Raw genomic sequence first — 13,168 nt, 5'->3', positions numbered from 1 at the left:
TAGACCAAGTTGACTGGAAGATAAAACAATAAAATGAGTACTAAGAAGTATTCAAGAAGGGAAGACATCATTTGGGCACAGATTAAAAACATTCCCAGGACAGGCTAAGGAAGGATATCCAAAGCTAGATTCCCTGGATGACTAAAGACATTGAAATTAAAATGAAACAGAAAAAGTAGGATAATTGCAAGCTGAATAGACAAATACAGATCAGAACTGAAAAAGGAAGAGGGTCAAAGAGATTGTATAGAAAGGTTTAAAATTTACTATAAAAATGATCACTGACCACTTTAATAAACACAAAGAGTAAAAGGAAGGTTACATAAAAGGTAGAGTCAAAAAAAGTTCATGAAGGAAATCTGCCATTGAATGTAAAAAGCATGGTGAGATGCAAAATGAGTACTTTACATTTGTTTCTGCAAAAACAAAATGCTGTCAATGTCACAGAGAAAGAGATAGGAGTGGAGAAATTGGATAGGATAAAAACAGCAAAGGAAGAGATTGTCAGCTTTCAAAGTTGATAAAATGACAGGACTGGATAAGAAGCATCCTTCGTTGTTGTGAGAAGGGTGGCAATACTGGAAACTCTAATCAGAATCCTTCAATCCTTCTTGGATTTGGAAGGGGCACCAGAGAACTGGAGTGTTGCAAATGTTTCACGTGTTGAAAAATTTGCCTACAGTGGAAAAACTGACTCTATAATCTAGGAAAATATTAACTGTCACTTGGAAAATCATGGGTTAATGAAAACAGTCATCATAGATTTATTAAACCCAAAAGAATTTGACTGACCTTTTTGATAAATCAAGATAAAGCATTGTTGAGAGTGGCTGATGAACTTTCAACAAGCATTTGACAATATGCCAAGGTGCGGACGTTGCTCAAAATTTCTCTCCAAAGGCCAATGATGAAGTGAATCAACAATGGATCAGATGTGCTAATTCAGCCTTCTCTAAACTAACACAATGAGAGTTTGACAAAAAGACTTCCCAAATCCCCAGGTTAACAGAAGTCCTTGAGTATAGAGTAATTGCAATGACCATTTTACTGCACTGCATTGAGGTTTAGACTGTATGTTGTCCAAATAAATGCATTAGAAGAAATTCCACCAGCAACTACATCCTCCAGATTCAGACAGAGGCCTGTAAAATTCCAGCAAAATCAACTTTGATGGCTTGGAACCTGTCTAGATGGCTGATAAGTGTCTCTCCAAATAGGCCCTGTTCTCTAAACTCTCAAATGACCATTGTTCCAGGAAGAACAAAGTAAACACTTCAAGAACATCTAAAATTCTCATTGAAGTGCACTGCATTGACCTTAAATGACAACAGAGCTTAATGGCAATTCAGAAGAGATCACTTGTCCATCAAGTTGCATGACACTGAGTCCTAACATTAATATGGAGACAGAGCAGCAGCAAATAATGAAGGAAAAGTAACCAAATCCTGCACTCTAAATTGCATTACCTCGTGGGATGTATGCACAAAGCAGGTCAGAAATCTGGCTACTCAGTCACATGATCATTCACACTGGTTAGCACTGCTGCCTCACAGTGCCAGGGACCCAAATTCAATTCCACCCTCAGGAGACTATCTGTGTGGAGTCTGCACATTCTCCTGGTGTCTGCTGTCTGGATGCTCTGGTTTTCTCCCACAGTCTAAAGATGCACAGGTTAAGTGGACTGGACATGCTAAATTGCCCATAGTGTCCAGGGATGTGCAGGCTAAGTGGATTAGCCATGGGAAATGCAGGCGGTTGGTCTACCTGTGATGCTCTTCGGAGGGTCAATATGGACTCGATGGGCCAAATGGCCTGCTTCCACACTGTAAGCATTCTATGTTTTTGGATTCTATGAAATTCCATGACAGAAACTTGTAAGTGAGTAAATGTCATTCACACATCAAGGGACTGCTGATAATGGTAAATAAGTACCATATAGTAAAATTGATACCCGGAGATTAAAGTAACAGCATGGATATGAAATTGAATTGAATAAGAGACAGAAAGCAGAGTAGCAGTGAGTAGTTATTTATCAGTCGAGAGAGAAATATGCACTCTTAGCCCAGGTTGATAGCACCACTGCTCTTTGTCATACATATTAATGTCCTTGACTAGGAAAGAAATAGCATAATTTCAACAATTGCAAAACAATACAAAACTTGAAAACAGTGAAGAGGATCATAGATTTCAGGAGAACACAAACAGACGACTGAACAGTTCATCAACTTCACCAACACATTCTACCCTGACCTTAGGTTCACCTGGACCATCTCAGACACTTCCCTCCCCTTCCTGGACCTCTCCATCTCCATCAATGGTGACTGACTCAACACTAACATCTTCTCCAAACCTACAGACTCCCACAGCTACCTGGACTACACCTCCTCCCATCCTGTGAAAATGCTATCCCTTATTCCCAATTCCTCCGCCTCCAGGAGGACCAGTTCCACCACAGAACACACCAGATGACCTCCTTCTTTAAAGACCTCAATTTTCCCTCCCATGTGGTTGATGAGGCCCTCCAGCTCATCTCATCCACTTCCTGCACCTCCACTCTTGAACAGCACCCTCCAACTGTAACAAGGACAGAACACCATCGGTCCTCACCCTCCACCCCACTGACCACCATATACAAAGCATCATTCATCACCATATCCGCCACCTACAAACTGACCACACCACCAGAGATATATTTTCCTCCCAACCCCTATCCGCTTTCCGTAAAGACTGCTCCCTCTGCTACTCTCTTGCCAGATCTACACCCCCCCCCATCAAGCCACCCTACCCTCCCGGCATCTTCCCCTGCCAGAGCAGGAATTGCAAAACCCGCGCCCACACCTCACCTCTGTCCAAGGCCACAAAGGAGCTTTCCACATCTATCAGAGTTTTACCTGCATTTCCACATGTCATTTACTGTATCCGTTGCGCCCGATGCGGTCATCCTCTACATTGGGGAGACAGGATGCCTACTTGCAGAGTGCTTCAGAGAACATCTCCGGTATACATGCACCAACCAACCCCACTGCCCCGTGGCCGAACACTCCAACTCCCCCTCCCACTCTGCCAAGGACATGCAGGTCCTGGGCCTCCTCCATTGCCACTCCCTCACCATCCTACGCATGGTGGAAGAACGCCTCATCTTCCGCCTCGGGACCCTCCAACTCCACAGCATCAAGGTAGGTTTCACCAGTTTCCTCAGGAACCTTCCAGCTCAGCACCACCCTCATGACCTGTCCATCTTCATTCCCACCTATCTGTTCCACCCTCCTCTCTAACCTATCACGTTCTCGCCAACCTCCATCTACCTTATGCACTCTCAGCTACCTTTCCCCAGCCCCATCTCCCTCCCATTTATATCACCACCCTCTGAGCTCACAGCCTCATTCCTGATGAAGGGCGTTTGCCCGAAACATTCTTTCTCCTGCTCCTTGGATGCTGACTGACCTGCTGTGCTTTTCCAGCACTACACTACAGTCCTCACTTTCACCTACTGAAAAGGGTAGACACATCACAAAAAAAATCAATGCAGACTGAAATAATTCCAGAGGGAACAGGATCTCTGACACCCCTATTCTTATCTATCAGCCAAGGCTCTCTGATTGGACCAGATTAACAGACCTGATCAGGGAACTCAAATTCTACAATGTTCACCTGGCATCCCTGACCTCGCTACAATCACTACACAGAAGTGTGAAATCATCCATTCCAGAAGAAAGACAACAGAAATACTACTGGCACAATTAAACATATCGTTCAAGATGGGAGTGAAATCTGAAAGATGACTCACAAAAGACGGGAGGAAAGTTAGCATGGCTTTTAAAAGAAAGTATGGGATAATGGGGCTCTACAAGAAGTGCTATAAAATAGAAAATCAAGAAAGTAACGTAAATATCAGTCTTGACTCAGTGGTAATACTAAATCCACTGAGCCAGAGGTTCCGGTTTCAAGACCCACTCCAGATACTCAGTACATAATCTTGGGCTGAGGGAACACAGCACCATCAGAAGTGACATTTGTTGAATGAGATGTTAAACTGAAGCCTCATTTGCCCTCCAGTGATGAAAATAATGCATGACAGTGTCTAGAAGAGGAGCAGGGGAGTACTCTCTGATGTGCTAGGCAACATTTATCCATCAGCTAACACAATTAATGGAGACTTTTGCCATCATCATATTGCAATTTATGAGACTTTGTGTAGACAAAATGGCTGCAATGCTTTCCACATTACAATGTGACCAGATTTTACAATTACTTCCTTGGGTAAAGGGCCCTTCGACAAGACATGTGGCTGTAAAAGCCATTATATAATTGCAAACTCTCTCTTGTATACCACACAATGAGAGGAACAATAAACTGATAAGGAAAGGGAGAATAGAGTATGAATGCAATCTAATAAAACACATACATGCAGACTGTAAAGTATAAAAAGAGTAAATGTTTGGCTAAAATGAATGTGGATCCATTACAAGCAAGATCAGAAGAATTTATAATGGGGAATAGAGAAATGGCAGAGAAGCTAAAGGAAAATTTTGTATCTATCTTCACTGAGGAATATACAAGAAATCTCCCAGAACTAGAAGTCCAAGGGGCTAGGATCAGTACTTGGGCCCTAGCCATTCACTATTTGGAAGTGGGGACCAAATGTAGCATTTCCAAATTTGTAGATGATACAAAGCTAAGTGGGAAACAAGCATTATGAGGAAGATGTTAAACTGCTTCAGACGGACACTGACAGGCTAATTGAAATCGGCAAAAACATGGCAGATTGAATATAAAGTAGTAATATGTGAGGTTCTCTAATTTGGTAGGAGAAGCAGATGCACAAAATATTTCTTACCTGTTAAGTCACTGTAAAGTACAGGCATACAATAGGATATGGGATATAGGATATACAATTAGGCTCTGAAGCCTAACATGTAGATGCAGCAAGCCATTACAAAAGCTAACAAGGTTTGCAGTACAGCAGTAGTAGTGAAGTCTTGCTTCAATCATACAGGAGATTAGTTAGACCACACCTGGATTACAATGTGCAGGTTTGATCTACTTACATCGGGATATTATTGCCATATAGGGAATGCAACAAAGGTTTACCTGACCTGTTCCAGGATTCAGGACTGTCTTATGAAGAGAGATTATGCAAACTTGGCTTATATTCCCTCAAGTTTCAAAGGATGAGAGGATGCCTTATTGAAACTTACAGGGATAAACAGGGAAGATGCAGGTACAACATTTACTCTAGCTCAGTCGTCCAAAACCAGAGGTCACAATTTAAAAATAAGGAAGATGCCACTTCGGACCAAGAGAGAGTCATACCGAACGGAAACAGGCCCTTCAGCCCAACTCATCCCATTTTCCTGTATATCCATCTAAACCTTTTCTATTCATGTAACTGTCCAAATGGATCTTAAAAGGTTATAACTGTACCCACCTCTACCACTTCCTTGGGCAGCTCACTCCATATATGCACTACCCTCTAAGTGAAAAAGTTGCCCCTTGGATGCCTTCTAAATCTCTCATTTAAACTTTTGCCCTCTAGTTTTGGACATCCCCTACCCTGGGGAAAAGACCTTGGATATTCACCTTATCTATGTCCCTCATAATTTTAAAAACCTCTATAAAGTCACTCCTCAGTTTCCTAGGAAAAAAATCCAGTCTATCCATTCTCTCCTTACAACTGAAACCTTCCAGTCTCAGTAACATTCTTGTAAATCCTCTTTACACCCTTTTCAATTTAATAATATCTTTCCTGTAGCAGAACAACAATAATTGTACACAGTACTACAAATGTTGCCTTACCAATGTCATGTACATCATAACAGGAAGTCCCAACTCCTATACTCAATGCTCTGACCAATGAAGGCAAGCATGCCAAATGCCTTCTTCACAACTCTGTCTACCTGCAATGCTACTTTCAAGGATGTACATGCATCCCTAGTTCTTACTGTTTGAGAGCACTCCCCATAGCCCTATGTAAGTCCTGCCCTGGTTTGTCTTATTGAAACGCAACATCTCAAACTCCATCTACCATTTCCCGGCCCATTGGCCCAGTTGATCAAGATTCCGTTGTACTCTTGGATAACGTTCTTCACTGTTCACTATACCACTAATTTTGGTGTTATCCGCAAACTTACTAATCATGCCTCCTATATTCTCATCCAAATCGTTTATATAATTGACAAACAACAGTGGATCCAACACCGATTTTGCAGCACTAGTCACAGGCCTCTAGTCTGAACAACAAACTTCTACCACTTCCCTCTGTCTCCTATCATCAAGCCAATTTAGTATCCAATCGGTTAGCTCTCCCTGGATCCCATGTCATTTAACCTTACTAACCAGTATACCATGTGGAATCTTGTTGAAGGCCTTACTAAAGTCTATGTTGACAACATCTACATTCTGTAAACATCTATCTTCTTCAAAAAACTCAAGTTTGTGAGACACATTTTCCAAACACAAAATCATGCTATCCCTTTTCAGTTCTTGCCTTTCCAAATGCACGCATGAGTCTAATGTCAGTAGTGGGTAAGTTGTTGGTGGGAATTCTGATCCTGTCTCTCAGAATCTCCTCCAACAACTTACCCACTACTGACATTAGACTCATTGGTCTGCAGTTGCCTGCTTTTTCTTTGCTGACCCCTTTCTTAAATAATCATATTATCCACCATCCAGTCTTCCAGCACCTCACTTATGGCTGTTGATGACACAAATCCCTTCATGAGGGCCCCCATAATTTCTTCTCTAGCTTCATACAATCTCCTGGGATACACTTGATCAAGTCCCGGGGAATTATTTATCTCTTCACCTTTTAAGACCTCCAGCACCTCATCTTTAAAATGTGGATTCTTTGCAAGACATCACTTTATTTTCCCAATTCCTCCAGCTCCCATGTCTTTCATGAGAACATTCTTTTTTTATTCAGAGGGCTCAGAATCTTTGGAATGTTCTACCACAGCAGGCTGTGGAAGCTCAAACCTTGAATCTGGTTAAGATAGAGATTGATTAATTTCTGATTACCAATAGCATATAAGGTTATGGGATGGTTTGGGTAAGACTTATTGAAATGTTCAATCAGCCATGATAGTACTGAATAACAAAATAGTCTCTCTCTATTCTAATGTTCTTTGTAAACCACTTATTAATAATCCAATTTAAGCCAATAATCAATTTGGGCTAATATCCAACTCTGGAATCACACTTCTAGGAAGCATGTCAAGGCCTTGGAGAAGATGCAAAGGAGGTAAACTAGAATATTACCCAGGGATTTGGTTATGCTGGGGACTAGAGGAGCTGGGATTGTTTCTCTTAAAACAGAAATTTATGGGGAGATTTAACAATAGTATTCAAAGGAATGAATAGCTTTGTCAGAGTAAGTAGGTGAAACTGTTTCCACTGGCAGGAAGGTCAGTAACCAAAGATGCAGCTTTAAAGAATATGCAAAAGAACTAGAGAAGGGCAATTACAGATTTTTTTTTTTTACACACTACAAGTTATGACCATAGGAAGAATGTTGGAAGCAGATTCAATCATTACTTTCAAAAGGCAAGTGAAAATATATTTGAAAAGTGAAAGAATGTAGGAATATAGGGGAAAATCAGTGGCGGAGAGCTATTTGGATACCTCTTACAAAGAGTCAGCACAGGCACTTGGTGAAATATACCATGTGATTCTGTGACTAGAGACCGAAAAAAAAAGACTTTTAAGCAGTATGGTAGCGCAGTATTTCACAGCCAAATGGGATGTAGAATGGTTCAATATGATTATACAGTTGGTGAATAACTTTTGCCACTGTATAAACAATGCTGCACTGTTGCCTTATGTTAAAAATTGGATAAATATTATAAGATCACCATTCATCATGCTTACCAATAGATTAGTAAATATGCTGAAAGGAAATATCAGAATGTCAATAATGCTTCGTCAAAAAATTTAAAGCCTCATGGGTGTACATACTTCCCAGAATTTGTGGGTGTAACTACTTTCCAGAAACTGCCAAAACTATGGCTGTCAGTCATTTGCACTAGATTCCTGGCAAGCATACATTGAAATGTTATATGAATACAGAAACATGTCATAAGGAGAAGCATGTAACTGTTTAAAAAAAAATCAATCAAGTTAACTATATCAGCAAAGGAACAGCTGAAATATGGTGATTTAGATGGAGATTTCCTAACAGCTGAAAGACCAAGAGGCATTTGTACTCTTTGGGATTAGAAATTTGATTTTAAATCTAATCACAATTTATATAAAACCTTTTTAGAAAAAAATGTGTGCGCATCTAAGGGAATATCTCAACCAGATTTGTTTCAACTCAAAACATCACTATTGCTTTTGAGCTAATTATATAGTGAAAATGTATGAAATATAATTGTGTAATAAGCAAAGTCAGAAAAACTATGCAGGAAGTATAATTTGAAAATCACCGTAAGACTAACCAATCAGTTCTCTGGTCTTTGCCTCGATCTCTCCCAGAAGCGTCTCTGGGTTGGCTGCAATTTTCTCCTCATCTGCACAGTAACTTTCTAAAAACTTCTTGTACTCAGGATCTACAGTTGCATAAAACAAACTATGTTCAAATATTTATCAACCTAAAGCAGATTTTAACGGATGAAAATTCCTCTTTCAGAAATGATTTTCTCTGTAATTACTGATGCATCAAAATCCCCAAACTATTTTCAATTTGTATGACTGTTGTTGGTGGGTTGAGTTACTAGGACATTTAGGCATTTCTCCAATTACTATATAAAGGGTCTGTTCAGATCAAATTAAATCTTACAACCTAGCTCCTGCAAACATTTTGAATATGCATTTAAACATAATTGTTATTCCTTTAGATAATGCTAAATTTTAACATTTCACATACCAATCCAAGCATTTGTCATGATCGTTTGTTTTCAATACTAATAAAAGGATATGTGAATAGAGCAAGAACACATAATTGAGGTACAAAATTGCTACCTATCTTTTTGGATGGCAGACCAAGCTCACTGGGCCATATGACTTACTGCTGCTACTTTTTCATAGGTTCTTATATTTGAAAAAATGCTTTATTAGTACTTTTGCTGTCAGTTTACCACTGACTATTGGGGAGCTTATAATACAATTCTTTTATTTCTCAGTTCCACCAATATAACTTCACTGGACGATCTCCCAAGAATATCCTCCTTAATTACAGTTCTAATGTTATCCCTAACCAAAAACAGCTCTCCCCTCCTCACTTGCCTCCCTTTATATCCTTCCTATTAGCATTTATACACCAAACATGTTTTCTGTAATAGCTATGAAATCCCAGTCCCATGTTCCTCATCATGCCCTAGATCTGCCTTACCTGTCAGGTCTCTTGCATCAAAGTAAATGTATTTTAATTTATCAATCTAACCTTGTTTTCTACCAAGCTCTTGTCTGCCTTGACTATTTGACTTGCGCCCCCTATTTACTGTACCAGCAACAGCCTCATCTCTTTTCTCACTATCGCTTTGGTTCCCACTCCCACCACTCACCCACCCAGCACCAACACCCCACTCCTGCCCGCACCCCTACATGCCCGCCCCCCCCAACATTACTAGTTTAAAGCCTGTCAAGTAGCACTAAACAAAGATCTTGGTCTCATTCCAATTCAAGTGTAACCTGCCCCTCTTATACAGGTCACTTCGACCCAAAAAGAGATCCCAATAGTCCAAAAATGTGAATTCTTGTCCCCTGCATCAATTCCTCAGACACCCATTCATCTGCTCTATCCTCCTATTTCACTAGCACATGGCACTGGTAGTAGTCCAGATACTATTGGGCTCAAAAACCTACTTTTTAAGTTTCTGCCTTGTTTCCTAGGCTCTCATGTTCCTAAAATTTAGGCCCCCTTGCTAATGACTGAAAGACTCTCATATGTTTGCTCAGAGAAGTACAATTTCTGTTTCTTTTACTTATACTAAACAACAGTCAATGAAGATTGATTTTAATTTAAATATCTGATTTAGAAAGTAAAGGTTTTCTGCTTTAGTCCTTTAAGTTGCTAATGCTTACCTAAATATTGGGTAGATAGACTTGGGATCATTAAGACCATGAGGGCTCCTAACAGAATAGCTGGAGATGATTCACTCAAAAAAATATCGAGTATAAAACCCAAAATATGTCAAATATCTGAAAATGTGTAGCATAATGTTTTGGAAAATGACTTAAAGATTAAATAAGTCTTAAACCTAGAAATAAATCTAATCATTTTAAATCTTATTAAATACAGTAATTTACAAGAGAGGTTCTGATGTGGATGGTGATACAGTTTTCTATTAGGACATGATTCCAGGATTTTTCATCCATCTAAAAGTCTATTTCACATGTTGATCAACATTTGTGGGAAAATGTGGAAAGTAAGTTCTTGACATTCAAATTGGCTATGTTTACTTTTGTGAACTTGGACCTCTCTGTCTCACTCTGAAGGTTTAGCACTGACGCAGACTTTAAGATTTTATTATATCATGTATTATGTTATGTATCTTACAATATTACTTTTATTTCTTGCAGGAACTATGCCAAATTTCTCCCAATTTATATTGGATTGTGGCTTTTCTTTGATCTGCTACCAGGATTTGAATTTTTCCCACCTCGATCAGTGTCACATTACACATCAATCAAGATGTAATCTGGAACAGCAGTCAGATTCAGCAACTTGGCTGTATAGGTCAGAAGTACATTAGTGTTTCTTTATGTATCAGTAATTGAAAGTGAACATCTAAATACAGTCTTGACAATGCTCTGCTGTGCCAAAGGTTTTCAGTTTCTGAAAGTCTTGAATAATTACCTTCCTCAATGCTCCCAGATTTCGCATCTTTCTTTTTCAGCTTCCTTTTAGAAATTTTCTGAAATGGAGCAAATTCAACCACAGCTGGGTATTCCTGACCTGAAGGTGTTACAATCACAGGAAAAAATAGTTCATTGACTGTATAAAAAGACATAGCTAAACCAGAATTATTCTGTATGAACGTAAGCATTTTGTGTTTAATGAATAGGCAAGGTAGTAAAAATACTCAGAGCATGACTGGTCTACAGATAAAGACTAAATTATCATTCGTTATACGGTTCCATTACACTTTGATTTGGTTACTAGGGCCTGAAGAGTATAAGATATATTTTAATTTTGATCCATTTCAAACTTCTAGACCAGAAATGCACTTCATCAATTTGAAATGTTATCTAGCTCGATTTACTGTTCTGCGTCATCTTCCAGTTCGCAAGCATTACTTCTGTGACATCAAAATATTCAACAAATCTCACGGAGCTGAACAAACAAAACAAAATGAATTTCTAGTGGCAACCAAAGAAACATCTTGGATTCAGATAGGTTACATTTTTGTGCAGATAATAATTCAATCTAATGTTGATCGGTGCAAACATTGTTGTGCAATGCACTGCCCTCTAGACTTTGTGGGAAATACAACAATAATTACGCAAAATAGGAAGTCTAGTTTGTTTGAGTAGTCATTAAAGCTTGCTGCATCTTTACCTTTATTATCAATGAAGATATATCCATCAAATCGGTCTCTGAAGAGAATTATATCATCAGGATTTTTAAAATTGATGTAGGCTCTAGAGAACAAGTGGGGGTACAGGCTGGATGAAAAAAAGCATATGCACAACAGTTCATAACATCATATAGAATCTACATGTTTAAGCAGTGAACAGTTCTAATGGAAGTGACTAATAAGTAAAAGAACTCAAAAACTGCTGAAAGTCTGCACTATATTAAGTAATAAAAGCCAACAGGAATATCTATTCATTGGCTTAGAACTGATCAGCATGATCAGAGTTTACTAGATTTAAATATACTGAGGAAAATTAATAAAAACAGATAACATTTCCAAAATCTGTCTTCTCCCTGATCTACCAAGAAAACTATTTAAAAATTATATGAATTTAATATTGCAGTCTAAATTATTTTGATGATCAAATCATCTACTGAATAGATAGTTGCAAAATGTCTAATTTCATAAGTTTTAGAATTATTTCAGTATGCAAATTGAAAAATTTTAAATATAAGATAAATTGACACCGTTAGTGCCGAAAATTTGTTAAATGCAGTACAACTAAGATGACTGCAATTCAAAGAATGACATGTCTTTATTTCATCAGGTCAGAGTTGAAAGTGGGGAAAAAAACTGATTGGTAAACCCTTTGAGTTTCTTGAAGGAAGTGAGATGTCTGCAGTTGTTAATTATTCATATAGTTTTTCAGAACAAAAAGAATATTTGGGATTAGGGAGTTTATATGTTTGAACTTGTACTTGGAAAATCCCAGGGATGCTACACTGCCATGGGGATGGATTGTGGGGAGGTGGTTTTCTTCATTTTCAGTTTAATCTGAGTTTTATAAAAATATTATTCAATCCTTGAAACAATTTGACTAGCACAATTTTAAAAAGTGATAAATCTGAACAGAGCAATAATTAGGTTGAAATTACTATACCCTGTACACTTCTGGACACTCATTCAAATCCAGAAGGGCTCCAAAGTTATGTAGATAGATTGGAAAAAAAGGGCTTAGAATCAATGAGTCACAGAGATGTACAGCACAAAAACAGACCCTTTGGTCCAACTCGATATCATGACCTAATCTAGTCCCATTTGCTAGCACTTGGCCCATGCCCCTCTAAACCTCCTATTCATACACCCATCCAGATGCCTTTTGAATGCTGCAATTGTACTAGCCTCCACCACTTCCTCTGGCAGCTCATTCCATACACGCACCACACTCGTGTGAAAAAGTTGCCCCTTAGGTCTCTTATATCTTTCCTCTCTCACCCTAAACCTTTACCCTCTAGTTCTGGACTCCCCCACTCCAGAGAAAATATTTTGTCTATTTATCCTATCCATGCTCCTCATGATTTTATAAACCTCTGCAAGGTCACCCTTCAGCCTTCGATGCTTCAGGGAAAACGGCTCTAGCCTATTCAGCATCTCCCTATAGGTCAAATCCTCCAACCCTGGCAACATCCTTACAAATCTGTACTGAACCCTTTCAAGTTTCACAACATCATTCCGATAGGAAGGAGACCAGAACTGAACACAATATTCCTCCTAACAACAAGTCCTCCTAACTCGTGTGTACTCAATACTCTGACCAATAAAGAAAAAACATACCAAATGCCTTCTTCACTATCCTATTTACCTGCCACTCC

The 13,168-nt window shown here is 39.0% G+C and overlaps 2 protein-coding genes across 8 annotated transcripts in view; one reads left to right on the top strand and one right to left on the bottom strand.

Annotated features, from left to right (window-relative positions):
* The window catches only part of LOC140481396 (uncharacterized), a 70,795-nt gene extending 59,993 nt beyond the window's left edge, over positions 1-10,802 (top strand). The window contains exon 3 of the transcript XR_011961516.1: positions 10,519-10,802. The gene's annotated coding sequence lies outside the window, so the exon portion shown is untranslated. The remainder of the gene's footprint in view (positions 1-10,518) is intronic.
* The window catches only part of upf3a (UPF3A regulator of nonsense mediated mRNA decay), a 71,971-nt gene that overhangs the window by 34,831 nt on the left and 23,972 nt on the right, over positions 1-13,168 (bottom strand). For 6 of the 7 annotated variants that reach the window (XM_072577523.1, XM_072577528.1, XM_072577524.1 and 3 more), the window contains exons 3-5: positions 11,498-11,604; positions 10,796-10,894; positions 8,436-8,546 (exon numbers count right to left, since the gene is read on the bottom strand). In XM_072577523.1, coding sequence (XP_072433624.1) covers positions 8,436-8,546; positions 10,796-10,894; positions 11,498-11,604 — 317 coding nt within the window. The remainder of the gene's footprint in view (positions 1-8,435; positions 8,547-10,795; positions 10,895-11,497; positions 11,605-13,168) is intronic. The other variant, XM_072577526.1, reaches the window with a different exon arrangement.

This window comes from Chiloscyllium punctatum, chromosome 9, assembly GCF_047496795.1.
Source record: "Chiloscyllium punctatum isolate Juve2018m chromosome 9, sChiPun1.3, whole genome shotgun sequence".
NCBI lineage: Eukaryota > Metazoa > Chordata > Chondrichthyes > Orectolobiformes > Hemiscylliidae > Chiloscyllium > Chiloscyllium punctatum.
The sequence above is the reverse complement of the archived record's forward strand: the minus strand, read 5'-3'. Positions and strand labels throughout refer to the sequence as shown.